This window comes from Balaenoptera borealis, assembly GCF_965194805.1.
Source record: "Balaenoptera borealis genome assembly, chromosome: 4".
Lineage (NCBI taxonomy): Eukaryota > Metazoa > Chordata > Mammalia > Artiodactyla > Balaenopteridae > Balaenoptera > Balaenoptera borealis.
The window spans coordinates 118995420-119020958 of NC_138861.1; the positions used below are offsets into that span (position 1 = coordinate 118995420).

The 25539-nt window shown below is 39.8% G+C and overlaps 2 protein-coding genes across 3 annotated transcripts in view; both read left to right on the plus strand.

Moving 5' to 3' along the window:
- Nucleotides 1-22650, plus strand: part of SGMS2 (sphingomyelin synthase 2) — a 101153-nt gene extending 78503 nt beyond the window's left edge. Inside the window, exons 8-9 of one of the 2 annotated variants that reach the window (XR_014243648.1) lie at nucleotides 21622-21783; nucleotides 22516-22647. The gene's annotated coding sequence lies outside the window, so the exon portion shown is untranslated. Of the gene's footprint in view, nucleotides 1-21621; nucleotides 21784-22515 lie in introns of both variants that reach the window. The other variant, XR_014243647.1, reaches the window with a different exon arrangement.
- CYP2U1 (cytochrome P450 family 2 subfamily U member 1) overlaps nucleotides 116-25539 on the plus strand; it is a 30813-nt gene continuing 5389 nt past the window's right edge. The window contains exons 1-3 of the mRNA XM_082389095.1: nucleotides 116-11240; nucleotides 22516-23151; nucleotides 25343-25504. Coding sequence (XP_082245221.1) covers nucleotides 10751-11240; nucleotides 22516-23151; nucleotides 25343-25504 — 1288 coding nt within the window. The 5' untranslated portion in view covers nucleotides 116-10750. The remainder of the gene's footprint in view (nucleotides 11241-22515; nucleotides 23152-25342; nucleotides 25505-25539) is intronic.

Here is a 25539-nt window from a genome sequence, read left to right on the forward strand (position 1 = left end):
GACTAATCTGGTTATTTACAACAAGAATTGAAACGCTAAACATCCTTGGCAGGCTTTGAAATGCAAGAAGTTTTTCTGGTATTTATTATTAAGTAAGTCAGTAAGAAACATATGTGTAGCTTACCTGCTGGGTTTAGCTATAATTCTACATAATTTTCACTTATTTTCATTTGTTAAATATTGACATCTGCGATAAGACAATGTGTTCTACTTGAAAACACTGATTTTAAATTTCTGCTGTCTAATTGTGAGGAAAAGTATCTGATACGGAAGCCTGGGTTTTGCTCTCCTAACATTGGTATATTCCTTGAGCCTCGAATTCAAATAAAACAACCTAATATACCTTAGAGCCTTATTCAGCTGCATCTTAGAAAACCCACTCTTCTTCAAATTAAGTAAGGAAAGGTGTTTAAGCTTTAAAAATCATGGAGATCCTTGATTGTTGGAGATCCTTGAAAACAGTATAAACCTTGCATTTTAGTCAAATAATCATGTTTTGTTTTGTTTTGTTTTCACATAATACCATCACCTTTTAAAGAACTTTAAAAGCATCTATGACCCCATTTGTGGACACTACTGCTTCTGTGTTCTTTACATGTATATGTCATAGCTCTCTCATAAATGCTGTGGAAGCATGTGCTATGAAAATAAGGGGGGTGGGGAATATCAAAGTTTCAAGATGGGAAAATAAGAGAAATAACAAAACCCATTTACACTTAGGAAAGCAAACTTCAGTTTCAATCCAACATGCCACTTTGGGATATAAAACATAAACAATTACTAGACTTACTGTGGTGATCATTTCACAATATATACAAGTAAATCATTATGTTGTATACCTAAAATTAATATAATGTTATATGTCAATTATACCTTGATTAAAAAATCATAATTATGAGCTTGCCTTTTGAAACAATAAATTTTTGGAACTCCTTTTCCTTGCTAATCAATCTATAAGATCTTATTGGTTATCCTTGTTTTTGTAAGCCAGTGCTCCTGTTTGAAGCTTTTTCTGTGATTAAGTCCTCGGTGCAATATTTCTATAATATATAATTTCTGTAAATGATGCCACATTTTTTTCTAAATTCTTTCAGATGAAAATAAATTCCTTTCAGATTCTATTTTTTTGATCTCCTCCACTAGCTCTGAAAATAAAGCCTTCTTACCTACTCGGTTCCACCCAAAGTAATTTAGAATTTGTTATTTAATTTACTGGCATCTTGGGAAACAAGGTTTGCTGTGGAAGGAAGGTGTTTGTGAGTGAGCCGGAGTTTCTAGTCTTGGTTGATGGATGACATTGCAAAGGTTCTTTGCTGTATAGCAGTGCCCCCTTGTGGAAATACCTTATATGACTTGGAACACAAACGCCACTTTTTAAAGTGTATTTTCGAGTTTTGAAAGGCATTTTTAAAATTATTTTTGTCAATAATCTGAAAACATCATGCAAAAGGATAATTATTTTAAAGGCATTTTAAACCTTTCCCGAAGGGAAAACGTGCTTAGATCATAGGGGTTTGCAATTCTAATCTTTTATACGTTTGATCAAAGAAAACTTGCAGACCGTTTTTACCTCTCACCATCACAATCATTAATGTCTCCCTTTATAACTGCCTATACTTTGTTTACTTTGAAACACCAGGTTGGCTGTCTTTCTTATGTGTTTTTTTTTTTTACGTGCTAGAACTCATGCAGTTTCTTTTTCAGTTGAGAGTTCGCATCTTGTTCCTTGAATATTTTGAACATTTCTTTTAAAATTCTTTTATAAATTTTTTTCGTTTTGCACTGTAAAACTGATTAAAAGTTTAAGCTGGTCTTAACACACTCACTTCTGTAGTATAAGGAAGTATGAGAAGGAATTTCTTAATAACTGAGTTTACATGGTTAAATCAAGCATATTATAGTTAATATGCCCTTTAAAAAGTTAAAGGCTTTTCTATTTGTATGTATAAAGAGTCCTTTTTTTAATGTCATTGTGTTGCAATAATTTAACTCCTTTGACTTACTTGCTAAAAATATTTCTTCTATTAAGAAGTGCTCTTGACTTCAATACCTAAACACTGAAAATCATGTCAAAAGGTACCCAAAGATAAGTTTTTATACAGATACACACCTTATAAGTTGTGATTTATTTTATGATTCATTAATCTAACTATGCTGTGTTCTGAATGAATCATGAATGAGAATAGTTCTTTATTGTGGAATTATTTAAAACTGTCCTTTAAAAGAAAAAGAAGAAACTATAAACATATAAGTTAATCTAGTTGCCAAGTTGGAATTCATTATTTAATTTACCTCCTATGCAATGATTAATGCTGCAAAATGTATGGTTATGTTAGAGTATATTCACAAAAGAAATATTATTACAAGGTTTGAGAGGTAGCCAATTGCATCTTTTGGAAATTTACTGTACTGTTTCAGTGTGTTAAGTGCCTTGTTGTAAAGTAAAATTTTAAGTCTAGAATTCATTATTTTCCTGACATATATTTTTCATTATCATATATACTGTATATTATTGTAATAGTTTTATTAAATGCTTAAGTTTTAATTAAATATGTAAATTTCAGAAGCTCTTTTCCCCTACCCACCAGTACCTTAATCATTGGTCTATCATATGGGATTTGAATTCAGGTTCTTTTTTCAAAAAGGGGAAATTATCTTAGTTTAGAAATATGTTTTCCATGCTTGTGCATTTGTGTTTATAAAAACATTTCAGGAGGAATTTAAGAGTGTAACTGTAGTTTGTACTTCAAAATGCCATTTTACATTTACATTTTAAGTGCCTAATTGTTAGTTAAAACTAATTTATGTTTCTATTCTAAAGAGAATATGTCTACTTGGTTTCTAATCTCTTTGGCTTTGCTTAAAAAAATGAAAGAGCAAGGGCCTATACTTTGTATTTACGCAATAAACCACCATGACATCAATAGTCTTTTCAAAATTAGTATTACTGTTTTTTTTAATTAATAAAATTGTTTTCTTTAAAGATTTGTAAAAAATATTTAGTTTTCAGTAGTTATTAAAACGACAAGAGGGTTATTTTCTTCAAGCACTGTTTATTAAATAAGCTGATAACCTTCAATTAATGGCACACTAAATAAACTGGAATGTGTTATTTTACCCACCCTTGGATTTAAGGTGAGAAATAATTCACAACAATATAAGGTCATTCATGGAGAAGGATAAAGTCAGTTACGATTTCCAGGATTCTCATTCTCATTGTTCACAGAGGGGCAAATATCATTAATTCTTCAAGGAAAGCATTCTCTCTGTCACTCAATTGTGAAAGAAATGTCATCCTCTTCCTTCACAAAGGGGACCAAGGGTATGTCATCAACCAGACTTTAGTAGTCATTGCAGCAGTAGATCGCTGTAAGTTGTTTTTGGACACCCTGAGAAAAAATGAAAGCATGACCCTCAAAGACAAATTTAGTAAAAGAAACTCAGTGGGATGAGGGGACAAGGATAAGATAATATGGTTCAAAGATCAAGTTGTTGGATAATCCAAGTTTCTTTGGATTATCTGGAAATGATAGAGGATAAATCACAATAGTCTTTCTGCCACCTTCACCCAGGTCTTGGATGAAAAGCTTGTCCCATCCTCCTGTTTGAAACAATGGCTTGCTGATTTTTCTGGCCAGAGCCTCAAAGACTGCCCTTAATTATCTCGAATGCATTATACAAGGAACTAATGTGATGCCTCACAAAAATTGACACCTAACATTTCATTTCTTCTAATAAAATATGTAAGAATATCAGAAGCATAAACTAGATTACTCGCTGACATGTTAGAACAATAGTCGATTATGTACTACTGTGTGTCTATACAATGCATATTCAATTCATACGTGGAGGGTTGTAATGAGGCATCGCATTTTACTGTTTTTATGCTTGACATACATTCTTGAATCTTCACAAAACCCCACGAGGTAGGCAAGGAAAGAGTTGGTGACCCCATTTTGTGAGATGAAAGAACTCGGAAGTATTAGGGCTGGAACCTGAATTTTCTCTGTTTTTTTTTTTTTTTCTTTTTAAAGGAATTCCTTTATTTTTATTTATTTATTTATTTATTTATTTATTTATTTTTGGCTGTGTTGGGTCTTCGTTTCTGTGTGAGGGCTTTCTCTAGTTGTGGCAAGCGGGGGCCACTCTTCATCGCGGTGCGCGGACCTCTCACTATCGCGGCCTCTCTTGTTGCGGAGCACAAGCTCCAGACGCGCAGGCTCAGTAGTTGTGGCTCACGGGCCTAGTTGCTCCGCGGCATGTGGGATCTTCCCAGACCAGGGCTCGAACCCGTGTCCCCTGCATTGGCAGGCAGATTCTCAACCACTGCGCCACCAGGGAAGCCCCTGTTTTCTCTGTTTTGCTACCTTCCTGTGATAATTACTATGGTCACCATCACTGTTCAGAGGTTTTGTTGTTGCTTGCTTTTTAGGGGAGTTTATTCCCTTATCAGCCAGTTAGTTTGTTGAGAGGGCAGCTGGTCCTTGGAACAGGTTCTTTGTCAAATGCTACCGATTTTTCCTGTAGTTGGAATTTACTACATTTCAGAGGCGAGAAAAGTCAATTCTTCTAGTGCAAAATGGCCTTGAAAGCAAAAGAATCCCCAAGTGTTTGAGCTTTCAAATTTGTTAGAATAAAGCTAACTCTCTGCAAATATCACTTATAGGATAGTAGGTAATCATGTACCTTAGCCTTACACAAGTTGTGGGGGGGGGGGCACCAAAGTGCATAAGGTTTTATCTCTAAATGTGACTCTCTCAGGGATTATTCCCAAGGGAATGTCAAAAGGCGGGAGAGATACAATGACCTGTTTTCAAAGGATAGCAAAGCTCTGAGGAAATGGAACGGAGTCTTGGGACACGCTGTAGTCTGGATTGATTCTGGGCTCCCCAAGGGACCAAAGTGAAGCTATAGGATTGTTTGGTCTTGGTGTGAGCTGGTGAGTTCTCTGTGCTAAAAATCTGTCCAACGTGTGCCCTTGCTTCTGATCAAGTTTCTGGGCACGTTTTACTTCAGTTCTTATATCCAAGAAGTTATCTCTTTTTCTTCCTAAGTTCCTTAAATCATGTGTTTATTTGGATAAAGAAAAAAGAAGCCACTACTTTTGAGAAGCTTCCATGGATCAGGCACTGCTCGTTGGTTTCCTCTTGTTTAAAGCCAGGTGAATCTCATTATGCTCTTTTTACACTTGAGGGAACTCCAGACTCAGAGAGCTAAATATAGTACAAGGAGCCCCACTGGCTGATTGGCACACAATTGCCCATAGCCCATAATTTTCCCACCGAACTAATGGGATGGAAGAATCACCTGCCGTGGGAGGAATGCAGGAGAGGAAGAATTGCCTCTTCCAGAAATCTTTTGACAACCAAGTTTTGTGCTGTTGAGAGCAAAGTTATGGAGGGCTTGAGCTTGAGCCCTGTAAGATTCTTTGACCCACATTCATCAGATTTCCTGTCTCCACGTTAACTCTAGTCCTTTCATCTATAAATATGCTCTTTCCTCTTTGTATCCTCATGCCCTATTACTGACGCGTGATGAAGGGGGCAAAACCCAGTTGCCCCGTCATTCCTGTCCTGTCATCACACACCTGCCTCTGGCCGATGGCAGGGGCTCTGGGTCTGCGAGGAGACTGAGCCCCCAGAGCACACACCCGAGGTCCCCAGGCACACAGGATTTTGCAGGGAGGAAGTGATACTTTTGAACATATTTTGTATTACATCTGGTCAGTTTCCCAGTCCATGGGTTGAAGGGAATGTTTACATTTGACACCAGGGGAGAGACATTTCCCTGATGTCTGCGTGGGTTTAAGCCGTTTTAACAAAATACCATAAACTGGGTGGCTTAAACGACAAACGTTTAATTTCTCACAGTTCTGGAGGTCGGGAAGTCCGAGGCCAGGGTGCCAGCATGGTCGGGTTCTGGTGAGGGCCCTCTTCCTGGTTTCCTCCCCTGTGGGACCCGTGGAGGAGTGAGAGCTCTAGTGTCTTTCTCTTCTTCTAAGGACACTAATCTCATCACCCTCCTGACCTCCTCTAAACCCAATTACCTCCCAAAGACAACTTCCGAATACAATCCCCTGGGGGTTAGGGTTTCAACGTAATGGATTTTCACGGGGACACTAACATCATGTAGTCCACAACACCTGGGTTTCTTGATTTTATACAAATACATCTTTTAAAAGCAAAGTGCACTTTTTTGTGCAAGATCTTAAGCTCTTTGGGTCCCATGGCTTTTGGTGATCTGTGAGCCTGTCTCTGCAAGGCACTTTCCCACTGCTTCAATGAGCAGCGCCCTCTGTCCTGGTGAGGCTGCTCTCATCCCGGTCCTCTGCGCTGCCACGCCCAGTCCAACCACGTGAGGTGCTTCCCCCAACCAGACCGTCACCTGTGTACCCAGGAAGGCAGTGTGACATGGTGGCCCTGTGCTCTCTGGGTCTGGATCTCGGTTCTTCCAGTGCTGGCTGGATGTGGAAGACGTCAAACAAGTTGCCTAACCTCTGTGCCTCGGTTTCTTTATCAGTGGGATGGAAATAATAATAGTCCATGTCTCACAGAATTGTTGGGGAGACTAAAGATGTTGTTGCAAGATACACATTCGGTTAAGTGTTAGCCAAATTCAGTTAAATATTTTAGGTACCATAGTTCTAGCTCTGAAGTTATTCACGTATCAATCAATATATCCAGATCTTGCTTGTCCTGAAAGTTCAGCTGAAGTCTCATCTCCTGAAAACTTTGCCTTACTTCTCTGAATCTGAGTTCCTCCCTAAAAGGTACATACAAACTAATTGTCAAAATGTGAGATACACTCACTGATACAAGATTTCAAAAAATATGTCCTGTTAACATACCAAATTTCCTTAAGAGAAGGAATTGTCTTAGTATTCATTCCAGTGTCTAATAAAGTTCTTATCACATACAGCAAATATTTGTTGAATGAGTTTTTTTAAATATCATCTTTTGTGTTTGGAATATTAACAGAATTTATGAGGCTTTGATGAAAAGGAAATTGCCCGTCATGCCTCTAAATAATTTGCTTTAAAATAATTGAAGCACTTATGAAATCATCAGATGTTTATAACTTAAATGTTTCAGTAGCCATCATATTATATGTATTTTGTGAGATTTTAGCCAAAAATATGGATTGAAAAATAAAGGCTGAAGTGGAAAATCCAAAGACTTTGGACTCAGCCCCTAGGTTTAATTCCTAAGCAAGTTACTTTACCTTTCTGAATCATCATGTCCGTCCCTTCTGTAAAATGAGAGTGAAGAAACTACCTCCCAATGTCATGGTGAGGATTGGAGATAATGTTTAGTAAAGCACTTGATACTACCTGACTCGTTAATATATATTCAAGTCTAATCAGAAAATAAATTCATGGGATTTTAAAACTTTTAAATTTTATTGGAAGGAATTTTAGAATTTTTAAATTGCAATGATTTAGAATTTTCTACTTAATACAAGACACATATGTTTGTCACACTGTACAAGCTTTTGGATTTCAGTTGAGAACAATGTCAGGTGTTTAAGCTTATGTTTCCAAAGCCTCCACTCTGCCTCTTCCCCACATTTTGTACACTAATCAGATGCATGAATTGTTTTGCTGTATCTCTCCAGAAACATCCAGAAAAATGAGTGATGAATTGCTAGTGTGGAAACAGTTTTTTCTAATGCAAAAGGACAGTTCATTCTAAGAGGTAAACTGCGGCTTGCCCTTGACCATTGAATTATCCTGGTCATAAGTAGCTACAGCTGGTCCATCACAGTGGCGTTATATCTCTGGTGCAATGTTGAACTACCAACAAAGTTACTAAATTTCACCAGAAACTAATCTAGTGAGCAGACTTTTGAATGACCTGCCTATATATTGGGGTAACACCAGAGTTTGGGCAAGTGCCAAAAGGTCTTAAGATTAAAGAGAGTTAAGCTCAAAAGCAGAAAAAGTTATTAAAGGCTGTTTTGCTATACGACAGCCTTTCCAAGAGAAGTGTTGAGAAATCTGCTGCTGGAGCTATTTAAAATGAATTGTCCAAACAGAAAAATTCACAAAAATATGAGAATTAGCCAATATAATCTTTCTTAAAAAATTAATCTAATTTATTTATTTTTGGCTGCACTGGGTCTTCGTTGCTGCGCGGGCTTTCTCTAGTTGCGGCGAACGGGGGCTACTCTTTGCTGCGGTACGTGGGCTTCTCATCACGGTGGCTTCTCTTGTTGTGGAACACGGCCTCTAGTCGCTTGGGCTTCAGTAGCTGTGGCACGCAGGCTCTAGAGCGGAGGCTCAGTAGTTGTGGTGCATGGGCTCCAGAGTGCAGGCTCAGTAGTTGTGGTGCACAGGCTTAGTTGCTCCGCGGCATGTGGGATCTTCCTGGACCAGGGCTGGAACCCGTGTTCCCTGCATTAGCAGGCAGATTCTTAACCACTGTGCCACCAGGGAAGCCCAACACCACTCTTGATAACAAAATAATAGTACAGATATTTTGGATATACTGTTACCAACAATTCTGGCTGAAATCCATGTACAGCAAAAAGGATTCCAGTGAGAAAGCGAGTGGTTTAAAATTATTTTGGGGGATTCAATTTTAAAATGTTTTCCTTAATGCCCTTCTTGTCTTCCTTTCCCTCTCTCCCCAGCCCAAAGATCTTTTAGTATTCTCTTCCTTTACTGCTACTCATTATTATATTATTCATCTATTTAAAATAGGAAGGATGGAGCAGAAAGTACTCCTTTTTCTGGCAAGAAAGCCCTGAATATCATTTGGGGAAATTCATCCCTAAGAAGCACTGGATGAGCTATGTGGTTTCATGTTTAAAATAGTTTATCCATAGTATGTATTATGAACAATGTAGCTTCCTCTATTAGTTTGCAAGGGCTGCCATAACAAAGTACTACAGACTTATTTCCTCACAGTTCTGGAGGCTAGAACTCTTAAGATCAAGGTGTTGGTAGGGCTGATCTCTTCTGAGGACTCTCTCCCTGTCTTGTAGATGGCCATCTTCTCCCTGTGTTTTCATGTTGGCTTCCCTCTGTCTGTCCATGTCCTAATCTCTTTTTGTTAAAAAGACACCAGTGATATTGGATTACAGTCCACTTATATGACCTCATTTTACTTTACCTCTTTAAAGACCCTATCTCCAAACAGTCTCATTCTGAGGTACTGGGGGTTAGGACTTCAACATATGAATTTTGGGGGAACACAACTCAGCCCATAATACTTTCTATCTGCATTACAGAGCTGTTAGCCTAAATAATAGAATTACTTAGGAAAACAATGTGAATGTAATTATATCCTGTATAAGAGGGTGTCTTTTAGGGTCGTTAAATTAGTCACATGGTCAAGTATTTTAAAATCATTTGTGAATTTAAGTTGCTTGTAAGGAAAGATGTTAGTGGCTACTATTTTGGAGAACAGGCTATGAAGAGAATCAGATGACATATTGAAGATCATCTGTGCAAACAAGTGGTAAAATTTTTTAAATTCTCTAAATTGAAAAAAAATGAGAAAAGTAATCTAACAATGGTTACTTACAGAAGATAAGAGGTGTGTTTTTGGGGGAAGCTTAAAATAATTTATGAAGAGCATGGCAAAAATAGTATTAGAACAGTAATGTGAAATAAAGAATAAAAGGGATCAGAAAACGGGAAACATTTGTTCATTATCATCAGTTAAGTTGATTTATATGAGACTGGCCTTTTAGCAGACAGAAAATGGTCTAATATCGACAATTCTATGTGTCAACCTAACATAAGAGAAACCAAAGGATTTAGCCTGTAGAAGAGAGAAAAGGAAAGTGCCTAGGAGCCATAATTACGGAAAATTAAAGGACTTTGTATTGAAAGCATTACACAATTCTCACTTAAAATCTCAACCTCAGCATAGTTATAATGATATTGTGACCCACTCCTCACCCTATTGATTTTCTTTTTATATTATTAGCTACTTAAATCCTCCAAGCAAATTTCTGGATTAGGTCTTCGGCTTTACCCAGGCCACACGCTGAAACGGACGCTGAACTTTCACTCTCCACATAAAAGGGATATTCCCGTGTATGGCAAGTTATAAGAGCTTTACTCCATCACCCCACCCAACCCACTATTCCCCACCCATCCTTTCTCCGGAGCGTTGGCCACCTACATCTACAAATTCTACACATTGCATTTCCATCATCCTGCTGTCAGTGGGTGGAGGAAAGGGTCATTTCTTCCTCCGAATCCCGATATGGATAAAGCAGTAACCCTGTCTTTTTGCTACCAGGAGATGGGGCGCGGACCCCTCTCGCCCAGCTCAGGGTAGAACTGCTGGTGTTGAGGCTGAGTCATACGAGGGGCCTGTTGACCTGGCACGGTTTAAGCACTCAACTGACAAATAACACAGGAAATCCGGTAACCAATCAGAGCGTAAGGATGTGGTGCGAGCATCCTTTTTCTCAGGGGCGGTCACAGCCAAGTCCGACCCAGGGGAGGGGCGCGACCCGGATTGGGCGGCCGACTTCCAGACAGCTTGCCCATAGTCGGCGGACCGCCACAGCCTGGTTGCCAGTGCGTCCCCGTTTCTTCTCGGGCGTCGCTGATTGGAGGGGCTGGGGAGGAAGCGGTGGGCGCAGCCAATCCGGAGCGGCCTCCTCCGCTCTCGCTCCTCCCCGCCCCCGGGCTTCCAGGGCAGTTGGTCTTGGGGCTGAGTACCGGTGTCTGCGTGTCCTTTCGTGGGGTTAGCGGTAGGAGACCGGGGCTGAGGACACGGGCGCACAGGCCATGGCCTCCGCCGGGCTGCCCCAGGCCCCCGCCGAGGACTCCCCTTGGCCTCTGCGCCTCCTGCACGCGCCGCCGGGGCTGCTGCGGCTGGACCCCACGGGCGGCGCGCTGCTGCTGCTCGTTCTCGCCGCGCTGCTGGGCTGGAGCTGGCTGTGGCGGCTGCCGAAGCGGGGCATCCCCCCCGGGCCCACGCCCTGGCCCGTGGTGGGCAACTTCGGCTTCGTGCTGCTGCCGCCTTTCCTCCGACGGAACAGCTGGCCGTACCGGCGGGCAAGGACCGGAGAATTGAATACCTCGGGCCTGGGCGTGCAGTTGCTCCTGGCAGACCTGGCCCGTGTGTACGGCAACATCTACAGCTTCTTCATCGGCCACTACCTGGTGGTGGTCCTCAACGACTTCCACAGCGTGCGCGAGGCGCTGGTGCAGCAGGCCGAGGTCTTCAGCGACCGCCCGCGGATGCCGCTCAACTACATCCTGACCAAGGGGAAGGGTGAGCTGGGCCGCGGCCGCGGGAGCCTTGGGGGTCACGGGCCATGTGAGCGCGCGGATGGGGCTGCAGGTGCGCCGGGGCTGGGAGTTCTGTGCCCCCTGCGGCCGCGCGCACCCAGCCTGCCTCACACCTGCACCCAGCGCCGGAGGGGGAGGGCGGCGCTGCCTCCCACTCCCGGTGCCTTTGAGATCCCCTGCAGCTGTGATAGGTTCCATCTTTCCAGGAGTATTCGCTCCTTCCCAGAACAAGGCCTCTTCAGGCTGTGTTCCCGACGAGAAACTTCGGCCGTGTTAGAAAGAGAGAGGGATATTTATACCTTTTGCGTTTTGGGTGCAAGAGTTTAAGAAGATTATTTCCCCATAAGATAGAAAGTCCAGAAAACACGATTAAGAGCCAATTGGCAAACCTTATATACAATAGGTTTATAGTTTCTGTGATTCCTGCTTATGGAAGTCTATGTTGGGCAGTCTTGAGCGTTGGTAAACATGTTATCCGCTGCAATAGAATATCACATTTGCCCTTTTTGTTTATCAGTGTTCCCCTTTGTCTTATTGGTCGGCACGGGTCCCAGATGGTGTTTCCGTCTGTGTCAATCCTACCCTTCGGTCAGGTGTTAATTTAAATGTCTTTCCCTCAGGGAGTTTTTTCCCTCACTTCCGTTCCAGGTAAGTTAGTCTCCCTTGTTAGAACCAGTTTCATTGCAGGAGTACTTTTCCTTCACTGCACTTATCAATACTGAGGCTTCATAATTTTGTAACCTTGGCCTGAATGTGAGTCTTCACCACTAGACTGACATCTAGGAAGACAAGAGTTATTCCTTGTCCTGCCTGGCACATATAGGAGTCAATAGTTATTTATTAAGTGAATGAACTGCTACTTCCTCTTCCTGGCATGTGGTATAAAGAGATCCAGGCTTTTCAGAATCTGATTAAGCCAGAATTTTGCATCAGGATGTTAAATGAATTGTAATGATGGTCTTAATATTCTAAATGTCCCACTGAAAAACAAATCATACGTGTCACAGTTCATACCTCACCCTCTCCATGTCTTCACACATGCTGCTTCTTCTACCTGGAATTCTCTTCCATTCTCATGGCTGCCTGGAGAACTCCCACCTGCTTTTCTTTTCCTCTCTCTTTTTAAAAAAATTGTGGTGAAATACAGGTAACATAAAATTTACCATCTTAACCATTTTTAAGTGTACAGTTTAGTGGCATTAAGTCATTCACGTTGTTGTGAAACCATCACCACTATCTCCAGAACTCTTCTCATCTTGCAGAACTGAAACTTTATACCATGAAACAAACACTAAAAACCCATTGAACATTTAAAAACTCTCTAACCCCTGGCAACCACCATTCTGTTTTCCGTCTCTGTGAATTTGACTCTCCTAGGTACTTTATACAAGTGAAATCATACAATATTTATCCTTTTGTGACTGACATATTTCACTTAGTATCATGTTTTAAGGTTCATCCATATTGTAGCATGTGTGAGAATTGCTTTCCTTTTTGAGACTGAATACTATTCCATTGAATGTATGTACCACATTTCGTTCATCCATTCGTCCCCTGATGGATACTTGCATGCTTCCATCTTTAGACTATTGTGAAAAATGCTGCTGTGAACATGGTATGTCTACAAATATCTGTTTTAAGTCCTTGCTTTCAGTTCTTTTGGGTGTAAAGCCAGAAGTGGAATTGCTTGATCATCTGAGAATTATATGTTTAATATTTTTGAGTAACTGCCATACCATTTTCCATAGCAGCTGCACCATTTTACATTCCTACCAGCAACAACCAATGTTTCAGTTTCTCCATATCCTCACCAACACTTGTGTTGTATTTTTTCATACCTGCTTAAATGTCACCTCTCTGAGAATGTGTTCTGTGACATATTTCTCTATCCTCCCAGGTAGAGGTGAGCTACTGTTTTCTCTGTGATACTACTGTTTTCGTTTAAACCCTCATCCCATTCCCTACCAGTCAATAAGTCTTGTCAGCCTACTGCAGATATATCCATGTTCTGTATCCATTCACTTCTCTCCATCTACATCTCATCCAAGCTACCATCATTTTTCGTTTCTTACTCCAGAAGCCTTTTAACTAGCCTGCTTGCTTCTGCTCTGATCTTTTATCCATATAGCAGCCAAAGGGATTTCTTTAAAAAAAAAAAAAAAAGGTGAATCAGAACAAATCATTTCGCTCCCCCCACTGAAACCAGTTGTTTCCAACTCCATACTAGACCTACTGTGCCCCAAAGGATCTGGCCTCTGCCTGCCTTTCTGACTTTATCTCTTTCCACTCTCCCTTTATTGTACATTTCAAGTACAGTGTCTGCTCTGGACACACTAAGCTGATTCCTGGCAAGTTGGTGACTGCCTCAGGCTACTGGGTTTTGTCGTCCTTAGGCCTGGGATAACTTAAAAAATTTTTTTTAATATTTATTTATTTATTTGGTTGCACTGGGTCTTAGTTGCGACATGTGGGCTCCTTAGTTGTGGCACGCATGTAGGATCTAGTTCCCTGACCAGGGATCGAACCCGGGCCCCCTGCATTGGGAGCTCGGAGTCCTATCCACTGCGCCACCAGGGAAGTCCCCTGGGATAATTTTTTACTTGGTTTATTCCTTATCATCTCTCAGGCCAGTTGTCACCTTTCACTACTATTTTAGACACTGCCTAATATCACAACTTACTTTATCTCATTTATATTTCACTAACCTCATTCATTAAAAACTTTGAAAGCATTTAGCCTATTACCAACCCCACCTACCATTGGAATGTGAACTCTGTGAGGGCAAAGATTTGGCTCATCTTGTTAACCACAGTATGCCTACTAATCGTCACAGAGCAGGTAATCAAGAAATGAATGAATGCATGCATACATCTATTGATACATACATACATCTATTGATGCACTTACCACATTATATTGTCACTTTTGTTGCTCATCTGTCTTTTCCTCCTGATTTTTAAAGGTAGGAATTAGATTTTCTTCTTCGAGGTCCTTCTTGGTGGATGTATAGTTTGGTTAAGAATCTATAATAAGGCAGTTTCTAAGTATTAGTTGGATCACAGCTTATTATTGGATCCCTCCTTATTTTGGAAAGTCCTGGGAGCCTGGGGTAATTTGGTGCTTCAGCATCTCAACTAAAGCATTAATTCCTCCAAGAGACAGTTAGGACTTTTTAGGTGATGCTGCTCTTGTATTCTGGTGGATATGTGTTGGGCGAATGTGCTGTAAGAAATTTATGTTGCTGGTGAAAGTGATTGACAGGAGAAAGTAAAGCAAGAACCATATGTCACAAGGAAAATGCTTGTCGATTTAACTTGGAATAAAGAACAGGCCATCCGAATAGGAAAATGTAGATAGTCAAGGAATCTTTTAACGGAATTGTTTCAAGAGTGAAAAATAAAAGGGAAGAATGTGAGTTTATTTCTCAAGATGCCCATCGAAGGATGAAGAAGCAGAAGAGTTCTGGGTAACCGTCATAGATCAAGAATTGGATGGCATGGTCATCCTGAAGAAGATAGGGCACAGGAGTGAAAGGCTGAGCGGCTCAGCTCAGCAAGATTTGAGGAGTGCCCGAGCCACCTTTAGTGCTGTTTCCAGTGACAAAATTGTAAAATGTGAAGTTGTCCAGAAGCAGGATGCCTAGACCCTAAGAGAAAGAAAAGTGGTATTAGGAATTAGAGGCCAATAACGTTATTAAATGTTTATATTTTTATAAGATATTTTAAAAAGAGTTTTGCTGCTAAAGTTGGTGAGACTGGAAGAGCAGGAATATTTCATGAACAGTGATGTGCTGGAAATAGTTCACTAACACATTGCCAGCAAGTTCTAGAATGTAGGGAGGTTATTTATTATATTTGAGTTTTTCAAATTATCATGCTTAGACAAGTTGATGTTCTTTTTAAGCATAAAAATTATAGTAAGGTAGATAGGCCAGAAAGATGTTCTACATCAGGTATGCCCATCATACTTATTCATCCATCTGATTTTGTTCCTGAGCAGGAATAGTTAATAAAGTTACAAAGTCACATTAAGAGGTACAAACTACTATGTATAAAATAAATAAGCTACAAGGGTATATTGTACATCACAAGGAATATAGCCAATGTTTTATAATAACATTAAATGGAGTATAATCTAAAAATTTTGAAACACTGTCTTATATGCCTGAAACTAATATAATATTGTAAATTAACTATACTTCAATAAAAAAACTTACAAAGTCAGAGCCAAGGCTACCAAAAGAGTACTTTAAGTGTGGTCTGTTTCTTCTCAAAGGTTTATGCACATCACATTTTTATTTTAAAATATTTCAAATATAAAGTTCAGAGAGTAATATAAACTCATTCATCACTGTTCACATTTGCTTCAGATTCATAAACAGTACATAGCTTTATTTGGTATGTTTTTTAAATCCTTACATATGTCATATATTTATAAAGTATCTTTCTACCTCTAGCTTTTGTAATTTATCTGTTTCCCTGTTGATAGAAATTAGATTACTTCTAATTTTGAGAGATTTCTAGAGACTTGGAGCAAGAGTCAAAGGAAATTGCAAAGACATGAAAATGGGAGGCAAAAGGAAATTTTGAAGAACTTTAGAAGTACAGGATAGACCAGTCAGGATTGACTACCTCGAAGGGGTACAAGATACAAATGAAATTAGGAAATAAAGATAGAAAGTGAAAGTTCATTTGAGCTATTTGAAAATGAATGAGGAAAACAAGATAACTGAATCTTGTAGTAAATGCAGTAAAGTACATATTTTAAATAGTTACGTGCTCATTTCAAGAAGGCCTGAATTCCCACTAAGAGGGACACTTACATGACCCTATGGAAGGGAAGGGCAAATATAATCAGTGGATAACACTTTCTCTGCTTCAAGAGAAAGAAAACGTATGTGTGATCAACATAGAATTGCATCAAATTTAATGTATTTTAACTTTTTATTTTAGTAATATATGTTGCTTATTGTAAAACATAAAACATGGAACAGGAGTAAAAGAATTCCTTTTAATTCTTTTAAAAAATAATTGAAAATCATCTGTGATCAGTGTTATTTTGAGATAGCCACTATTAACATTTTTATGTATCACCTTTGTTTTAGTCTATTTGAGCTGCTGTAACAGAGTTCCATGTGCTAGGTGGCTTATAAACAACAATTTATTTCTGGAGTCTAAGAATTCAAGATCAAGGTGCTAGCTGATTGGTGTCTGTTGGGGGCCAGCTTCCTGACTCACAGACAACTGTCTGTAACCTCACATGGTGAAGGGAGCAAGGGAGATCTCTGGGGCCTCTTTTATAAAGGCACTAATCCCATTCATGAGGGCTCCATCCTCATGACCTAATCACATCCCAAAGATTACTTTCAAATACCATCACGCCAGGCATTAGGATTTAACATATGAATTCTGAAGGGACACATTCAATCTGTGGCAGTCTTCTAGTATTTTTTTTTCTATATGTACAGGTATTTTAAAAAATATATTTGCTTCCTTGAAATGGAAACATATTCTTCACACTCTTTAAAATTATTTTTATCACTTAAAGTATTATGAATATTTTTCCATATTATTGAATTTTCTACAAAGTTCTTAAGAACTGTACAATATTCCTTTGTGAGAATGTATCATAGTCAGTTTAGCCTATCCTTTGTTTGGTTTGAGGTAGATTTTTGTTTCAACTGTCTAGCACCTAGTCCTCTGACAAGAGCAACCCCTTCTTCTGAGGAACTCTGGCTCCACCACCCTTTTGTATCCATTAACTGTGGTTGGAATGGGAGATGCCATATCTTTACATGAATTCCCCTCTCTGGCCACAGTGATTAGTCAGGGGATAGACCCCTGATCAAAGGTGATTTGATCAGAATATCTCACCTTTTTGTGATGGTAGTGAGTCTGTGGGCTGGACACAGAACTCAAGAGTTCATAGCTACAGATCGATCCACACATAGTTTTGGGGTAAGAATTGATACTTGTGGCATAGTTTGGAAACCTCAAGCCAAATAATAAATGTAAAGTATTTCAAATTGGTATCACCATGGAATACCTGACTGAAACATCTGAGTCCTTCCCCAGCATTTTTCAGGTTAGAACTAGAGAATAGAGGGCTTTAGAGGGCTTTTCTCTCCGGTGGTGAAAATGGGAGAATGGGCATCTCAAGATAGCTCCCAGTTCTTGGAAAAGCTGGTTCACAGTAGGAAAGAATGAAGTCAGTCAGGAAGAAAGAAGTGAAAAATAGGTGCAGAGAGGAGTTCTGTGGCATTTAGTCTTCTCCGAGGTAGTAACACCCAGCTCTTCCTGCTTTTTGGTTCCATCCACAGCCTAACTGGCCTTTTTGCCAGACTAGCTTGAGGGTATGTTTTTGTCATTCCCAAACAATAGTCCTGGTTTTTGCTTTGGAGCCATGTTTATTTTTCAGTGTTATTATCCTCCTTGAGATGAAGTCTTTGTGTACATCCATTGTATACATTCAGGGCTAAGAATGGAGATGTCAGCAACTACAGGGTGTGCCTGAACCTCTTCCAAACACTCTTAAGACTCTAAGCCAGTGGTCCCCAACCTTTTTGGCACCAAGGACCAGTTTCGTGGAAGACAATTTTTCCACAGATGGAGGGGGTGGTATGGTTTCGGGATGATTCAAGCGCATTACATTTACTGTGCACTTTATTTCTATTATTATTACATTGTAATATATAATGAAATAATTACACAACTCACCAGGAGGCAGAGCTCAGGTGGTAATGCGAGCAATGGGGAATGGCTGTAAATACAAATGAAGCTTTGCTTGTTTACCCACCACTCACCTCCTGCTGTTCGGCCCACTTCCTAACAGGCCACGGACCGATACCGGTCCATGGCCCGGGGGTTGGGGACCCCTGCTTTAAGCCATTCTGGCTTCATGACATGGGTATTTTGTAATGTTTGAAACCCTGAGGCCGTTAATTCTGTCCCTGCCTCTCATCCCTGGCATTCTCCGGCACTGTCTCCTTGGTCACCTCTTATCTTGCACTTCATACCTGTCAGATTGTTGTCAAATACCTAATGCCCAGATATTAGTCTCTTTTGAGAAGGTTCCCTCCATTTCCTTGCCTTATCTAAACCTGAATTTTTCCCTGAAGATAATTCAGCCCTCTTGAAATACTGTACCCTCTTTAACATCCCCCAAGTTCTTTATTTTTCTAAAATGTGCCTTCATACACATCCTTATTTACAAATGAAGTATCGCTCAGATGTCCTCTCTGAGAAGTACTGCTTTCCCTCAGCTGACATGGTGCATTTTCCTTTGTCTACATTGCAACTTCAATACACCTCCAATGTACAACATTTAATACAGTGCATTCCAACAATGCAGCATTCAATACCATGCATTCCAACTGTGCAACTTTAGTGCAATCCACCATACAACATTCAGTACAATATGCAACTTCAATACAGTCTAACATACAACAGTGTATTAGAGTTGTTGGTTTATCCAGTTCCTCACAAAACTGGAAGCATCTTGAGAACAAAGACTGTGTCTTTTAAATCTGTATGCCCTTAGTATCTGACATGTAGGGGACTGTAAATAAATATTGGAAAAACTAATAGAGGGCATTTATTTCTAAATTTGAATGTACCTAACAATGTTGTCTAGCATACATATGTACCTAACAACGTAGGTATATACAATTTTTTAATACATTTTAATTTTATATATTTATATATCTTAATTTTAAAATATTTTATATATTATATATAAATATATAGCCATGATATATATCTACAAGTAGCAAGAACTTACAGAACTGAAAAAAGGAATTGACAAATGCACCATTAGTGCAAATTATTTTAACATAAGTATTTGAATAGTTGATAGATCAGGCAGATAAAACTTTGGCAGGGATAAAGAAGATTTGAGTCTGACAGTTATGTAGCTTTCTCTGTTGGAAAGAGGACCCTGTACCCAATAATTGCTTGTATAAAAATTCTTCTCAACTTTATTTGGAAATTTTATTAAAATTGATCACATGCTAGACTAAAAACCTAGCCTCATCAATGTCAAAAATCATCATAAGCCAAATTAATCTAGGTGGCAAAAGAGAATAATTATAGAAAAAAATGTTTATACTTTTTTTAAAAAGTTATTTTATTATTTACTTATTTTATTTATTTTTGGCCGGGTCGGGTCTTAGTTGCGGCATGTAGGCTCTGTTGCGGTATGCGGGCTCTTCGTTGCGGCGTGTGGGCTTCCCTCTAGTCGTGGCAGGCAGGGTTTCTCTCTCTAGTTGTGGTGCACAGGCTCCAGGGCACATGGGCTCTGTAGTTGTGGTGCGAGGGTTCCAGAGCGCGTGGGCTCTGTAGTTTGCAAAACGCAGGCTCTCTGAGGTGCGCGAGCTCAGTAGTCATGGCGCGCGGCATGTGGGATCTTAGTTCCCTAACCAGGAATCGAACCAGCGTCCCCTGCATTGTAAGGCGGATTCTTTACCACTGGACCACGAGGGAAGTCCCCAAATTTTTATACTTAAAATGCATTGAAAAGACATGCACACAATACTGGTGGACTGCAGCTAAAGTGGCACCCAAAGGCAATTGTACAGCCTTAACTATCCTTTATTAGGGTAAAGATCTGAAAATTGTTAGATAGCTAATTTTATATATCTGGAAAACAACAAAAGAATAAACGTAAGGAAAAAAGAACATGCCATTATAATTATAGACAAATTCTTCCAGAGAGAAAGAATACACCATGGCTCATTTTAGGAGGTGAGTATATCCAGACAAATACATTATGAGAAAGGAAATTTATAGTCCATTTTCATGTATGAATATGAATTTTTAAAAACAACATATTAGGAAACCAAATCCAACAATATCTTTAAAAAAACATGAAAGTATCATAACCAAAGTTGGATTTATTCTTGGATTGCAGGTAAGTCCAATTATCATAAAGAAGGCAATTTTCAAATTAATCTGTAAGTTAAATGCAGTTCCCATCAAAATCTCATAGGTGTTTTTTTAAAAATAGAACTTGACAAGCTGATTAAAGTTTGATAAATATGAGTAAAGAGCCAAGAGTAATCAAAAAACAATTTTGAAAAAGAACAAGATGGTGGTGGTGGGAACTTCCCTATTAGATATTAAGACTTATTATAAAGTCTATTTAGATCTTATTATAGAGTAACAGTAGTTAAGACAGTGTGCTTTAAGCACAGTCATAAATAAATAGACCAATATACAATATAGCAGACTAGAAAACCTATAAACTGAGCTGCCTGTGTACAGCAAATGTTGTAGATCAGTAGGGAAAAGGAGAGGCTGTTTCATAAATGGTGCTTGAACAATAGGTTATCAAAATAAGGGGAAAAGTGGATTCCTTCTTCACAATAAGTAGGAACACCTAACATAAATATAAATTCCAGGTAGGTTATAGAGGCTTAAATGTGAAAAAGCAAAATTTTTAAATTTTACAAGAAAGTAGAGAATATATTTATAAACCTGTGGTAGGAAAAGATTTCTAAAATAAGACATGCAGCACAAATCACTAAGAAAAAGATTGAGAAATGGAACTACCTTCAAAACATGTTTATCAAGTAATAGCATTAAAACATGAAAAAGCAATTCACATGATGGGAGACAATGTCTGCTATGCATGTAGAATATATAAGAAGAAGAAAATTGCACAGTTATTAAGTACAAATCACAGAATAGGAAACCTGGCCAATAACCATATGAGAAGCTGCTCCAACTCACTGTAACAATCAGGGAAATGCAAATAAAAATCAGATGAGGTGCATTTCAGCCCTCTGATTGGCAAAAATAAAATGTTGATGACTACGAAGTGATGGCAGCTATTTGACAAGAGATTGTTCATTTACTTCTGGTGTACTCTCCACTTTGGAGAAGAAGTTGATAATGGCTAGTCACATTGAAGGTGTACATATTTTATGACGCATCAATGCACTCTTAGCAATGTCTTCAAAATTCTGATGGAGGGGGAAAGGTACAATAAATACATTTTCTAAAAATGTTTAGAAATTTGCCTCTGATGTGTCCTGTCCCAGGAAACTATTAGAGGATGGGCTTCAGCAAAATACAGGAGTGAAATAAGGTAAAGACATAGAATCCAGGAAATGAGTTCAACACAGGAGGGTCAAAAAAATTTTCTAAATGATGTCAAATGGAAGTCACAGAACACCTGAACAAAAGGCCTAGAAAGCAACATCAGATTTGAGCAGATGTGTGGAATATTCCAGGCAGGAAAATGGAAGTGACAAGTAATCCAATACACTTGACCATGTGGATATTTCTATTGAGAGTCATTTTATATAGGTATAAAAGATTGTGAGAAGACTTAACCACTGAGAGAGGTCTTTATTTCATTCTCAGCTGTATTCACAGCATCCCAGTGTCTAGCACATAGTAGGCATTCAGAAATATTTGTTAAATGAATGAAGCATGTCCTTGAAGGTAGCAGGAATGAAGTGGATGAAAAATGGAAGGAGAAGAGCTCGCTGAAACAATAAAGCACACCATGGAAAAGAGAATGAAGTAAGTGACAGGAAACAAGGAAAATTTGAGAACAATCTGATACAACATCTGGGAGTAATTCTTTTGGGTTTGATGGTGGAAGATGTATAACATAAGTGAGAATCAAATAAGATGTAGTTGTGAATGCCCTTGAGTTCAGATGTTTTTAAATTAGGGCTGTTTGCAACTACGGACATTTTAGATTACCTACCAGTTATTTGATCCAAACTTTGATGGCCAATGGGCTGTTGATTTATTCAGCTCATATTTAACAATCTCCTCCTTTGTATACAGCACTATGCCAGAAGTTTGGATTTTAATGATGAGCAAAATCAGATATTGTCCCTGCCCTCATGTGCAATCTGTTAACCAGGCTTATCCTTCTGTTCACATTTATCTAGCCTGAAATATTTTCTTAGTCTGTATTCACTCTTATGAAAATAAGATTTTGTAATTTACACTAACTCTAGACATTGAAACTCGTTTCATTTCACCAGGAGTTAGTATATATAATAATAAGCTTAATAGCAAATTTTCCTAATCAAATTGGATATGACTTTTGTTATTATAAACATACACTATCTTGATAACTAAATTTTGCTAGTCATTCTTCTTGGCTGGTGATCTTTATCTGTTCGTATATGAACTTTGCACAAGTGACTTGAGAAATACAAATACCCTTCATGGTTGGTCCTGTTCAGTATTAATTATCAAGCATTGCTCTTACCTTCTTTTCTTGGTGTCCTTTTGCAGGGATTGTATTCGCACATTATGGTCCAGTCTGGAGACAACAGAGGAAGTTCTCTCATTCAACTCTTCGTCATTTTGGCTTGGGAAAGCTTAGCTTGGAGCCCAAGATTATTGAGGAGTTCAAATACGTGAAAGAGGAAATGCAGAAGAATGGAGAAGTCCTCTTCAATCCTTTCCCCATTGTCAACAACGCTGTCTCTAACATAATTTGCTCTTTGTGCTTTGGCCAGCGCTTTGATTACACCAATAGTGAGTTTAAGAAAATGCTTAATTTTATGTCACGAGCGTTAGAAATCTGTCTGAACACCCAGCTCCTCTTGGTCAACATATGCTCCTGGCTTTATTACCTTCCCTTTGGACCATTTAAGGAATTAAGACAGATTGAAAAGGATTTAACTATTTTCCTTAAAAAAATCATCAAAGACCATCGAGAGTCTCTGGATGTAGAGAACCCTCAGGACTTCATAGACATGTATCTTCTCCATGTGGAGGAGGAGAGGAAAAATAATAGCAATAGTAGTTTTGATGAAGATTACTTATTTTATATCATTGGCGATCTCTTCATTGCTGGCACTGATACCACAACTAACTCTTTGCTTTGGTGCCTCCTGTATATGTCACTGAACCCCGACATACAAGGTAATAAACAGATGTTTCCTTTATTCATGGCAAAACCAGGATATATTTTTTTTCATTTCCATTTAAATCAGCAACCTTTGTGATCCTGTTGCTCCTGTCAGTAAGCAATGTCTTCAGGCTGGAAAGCAAAATGGAAATACTTGCATCTCATAGGGAATTGGTAAGGTGTTAACAACGAAGCTCCAAGTTTCTAGACAGTGGCACTAAGGTCACAGCTTGCTTGAATCTGCTTTAAATCTCTACAGGTCTGATTCTGTGTGAAATCTATGATGAAGAAAGAACTTTAGAGAAGACTGTTTTAGAGTTGAAGAGAATCATAGTGATCATCTGAACCCATTCATCTCTTTTGAAGATGAGACCAGAGGCCCAGAGAAGTTCTGTGATTTTCACAAGGTCACAGAGCTAGTTCCGCCACATCAGTACCAATAGGTAGTGAATTTCAGTGGAAGTTCATAGTGGAAGGATACAGGGAAGAACAGTGTATTTGTTTTCCGTTGCTCCTACAACAAATAACCACACAGTTAGTGACAACACAAATTTGTTATGTTACAGTTCTATACATTAGAAGCCTGATACATGTCTCAGTGAACCAAAATCAAGATGTTGACAGGGCTGCGTTCTTTTCTGGAGGCTCTGGAGGAGAATCCATCTCCTTGCCATTTCGAGCTTCCTTGGCTCGTGGCCCCCTTGCTCCATCTTTGAAGCCAGCAATGTTGCATCTCTCTGACCATTCTTTCATAGTCATATCTCCCTCTGACTCTAAACCCAACTGGGAAAAGTTTCCAATTTTTTTTTTTTTTTTTTTTTGTCTGCATCGGGTCTTCGTTGCTGTGCGTGGGCTTTCTCTAGGTGCGGTGAGCGGGGGCTACCCTTCATTGCGGTGCGCGGGCTTCTCATTGCAGTGGCTTCTCTTGTTGCGGAGCCCGGGCTCTAGGCGCGTGGGCTTCAGTAGTTGCAGCACGCTGGCTCGGCAGTTGCTGCACACAGGCTCTAAGGCGCGTGGGCTTCAGTAGTTGTGGCTCGCGGGCTCTAGAGCGCAGGCTCAGTAGTTGTGGTGCACGGGCTTAGTTGGTCTGCAGCATATGGAATCTTCCCAGACCAGGGCTCGAACCCATGTCCCCTGCATTGGCAGGTGGATTCTTAACCACTGTGCCACCAGGGAAGTCCCAGTTCTCCAATTTTAAAACCCATGTAATTAGGCTGGACACACCCAGAAAATCCAGCATAATCTCCCCATCACAAGGTCCTTAATTTAATCACATCTGCAAAGTCCTTTTTTCCCATATAAGGTAGCATATTCACAGGTTCCAGGGGATTATGGCGTGGACATCTTTGAGGGACCATTTCCTGCCTACTGTACATGGGATTGTGCCTACCTATATTCATTAACTATTGATGAGTAACAAATTATCCCAAAATTTAGCATCTTAAAACAACAACCATTTATTATTTCACATAGTTTCTGAGGATCAGGAGTCTAGGAGCAGCTTAGCCTGGATGGTCTGGCTTAGGATTTCTCATGAAGTTGTAATCAAGATGTTGGCCTGGGGCTACAAACATCTATAGACTTGACTGGGACTGAAGGATCCACTTGCAAGATGACTCATCCACATGGCGGCTGGCTGCAGGCCTTGCCACTTGGAACTTTCCATAGGGCTGCTTTACTGGCAGCTGCCTTCCCCCAGAGTGAATGACCCTAGAGAGTAAGTGGCCAAGACAAAAGCCATAGTGTCTTTTATAACCTAAGCTCAGAATGGTCATGCCATCGCTTCTCCTTTATTGTGTTGGTCACATAGACCAATTTGGAACAAAGTGGGAGGGGATGGCACAAAGTTGTGAACACCAAGAAGTGGGGATCACTGGGGGTCATGTTGGGCTACCACACGTTGTCACAGGTAAAAGCTTAAGAGTCGATCAGATGTTGATATGAGAGAATAATTCAGAGTGCTCCTGAATCCAGAGTGCTTTCCCCCTTGCTGCTCTGTCTGTTCTGCCATCCTCCTTCAGAGTCCCAGGCTGGTACAGGGTCCCTGGGACCAGCTGCCTCCAGCGCTTCACTTCACTGAGGCCAAGTCAGGCCTGTGCTGCCGACTTATCAGCTGTGTGGATATGGTGATGGGAAGAGTGTATGGGAGGGCAGTCTCTCCTGGCTTATCTTTTGGATTATGCTTTCCTTTTTTTTTCTGTATAGAAAAGGTTCATGAAGAAATTGAAAGGGTCATTGGTGGTGACCGTGCCCCTTCCCTCACTGACAAGGCCCGGATGCCCTACACAGAAGCCACCATCATGGAGGTTCAGAGGCTGAGCGTGGTGGTGCCACTCTCCATCCCTCACATGACCTCAGAGAAAACAGGCAAGTCCAGGGCCTTCCTCCTTGGAAGGCCCTTG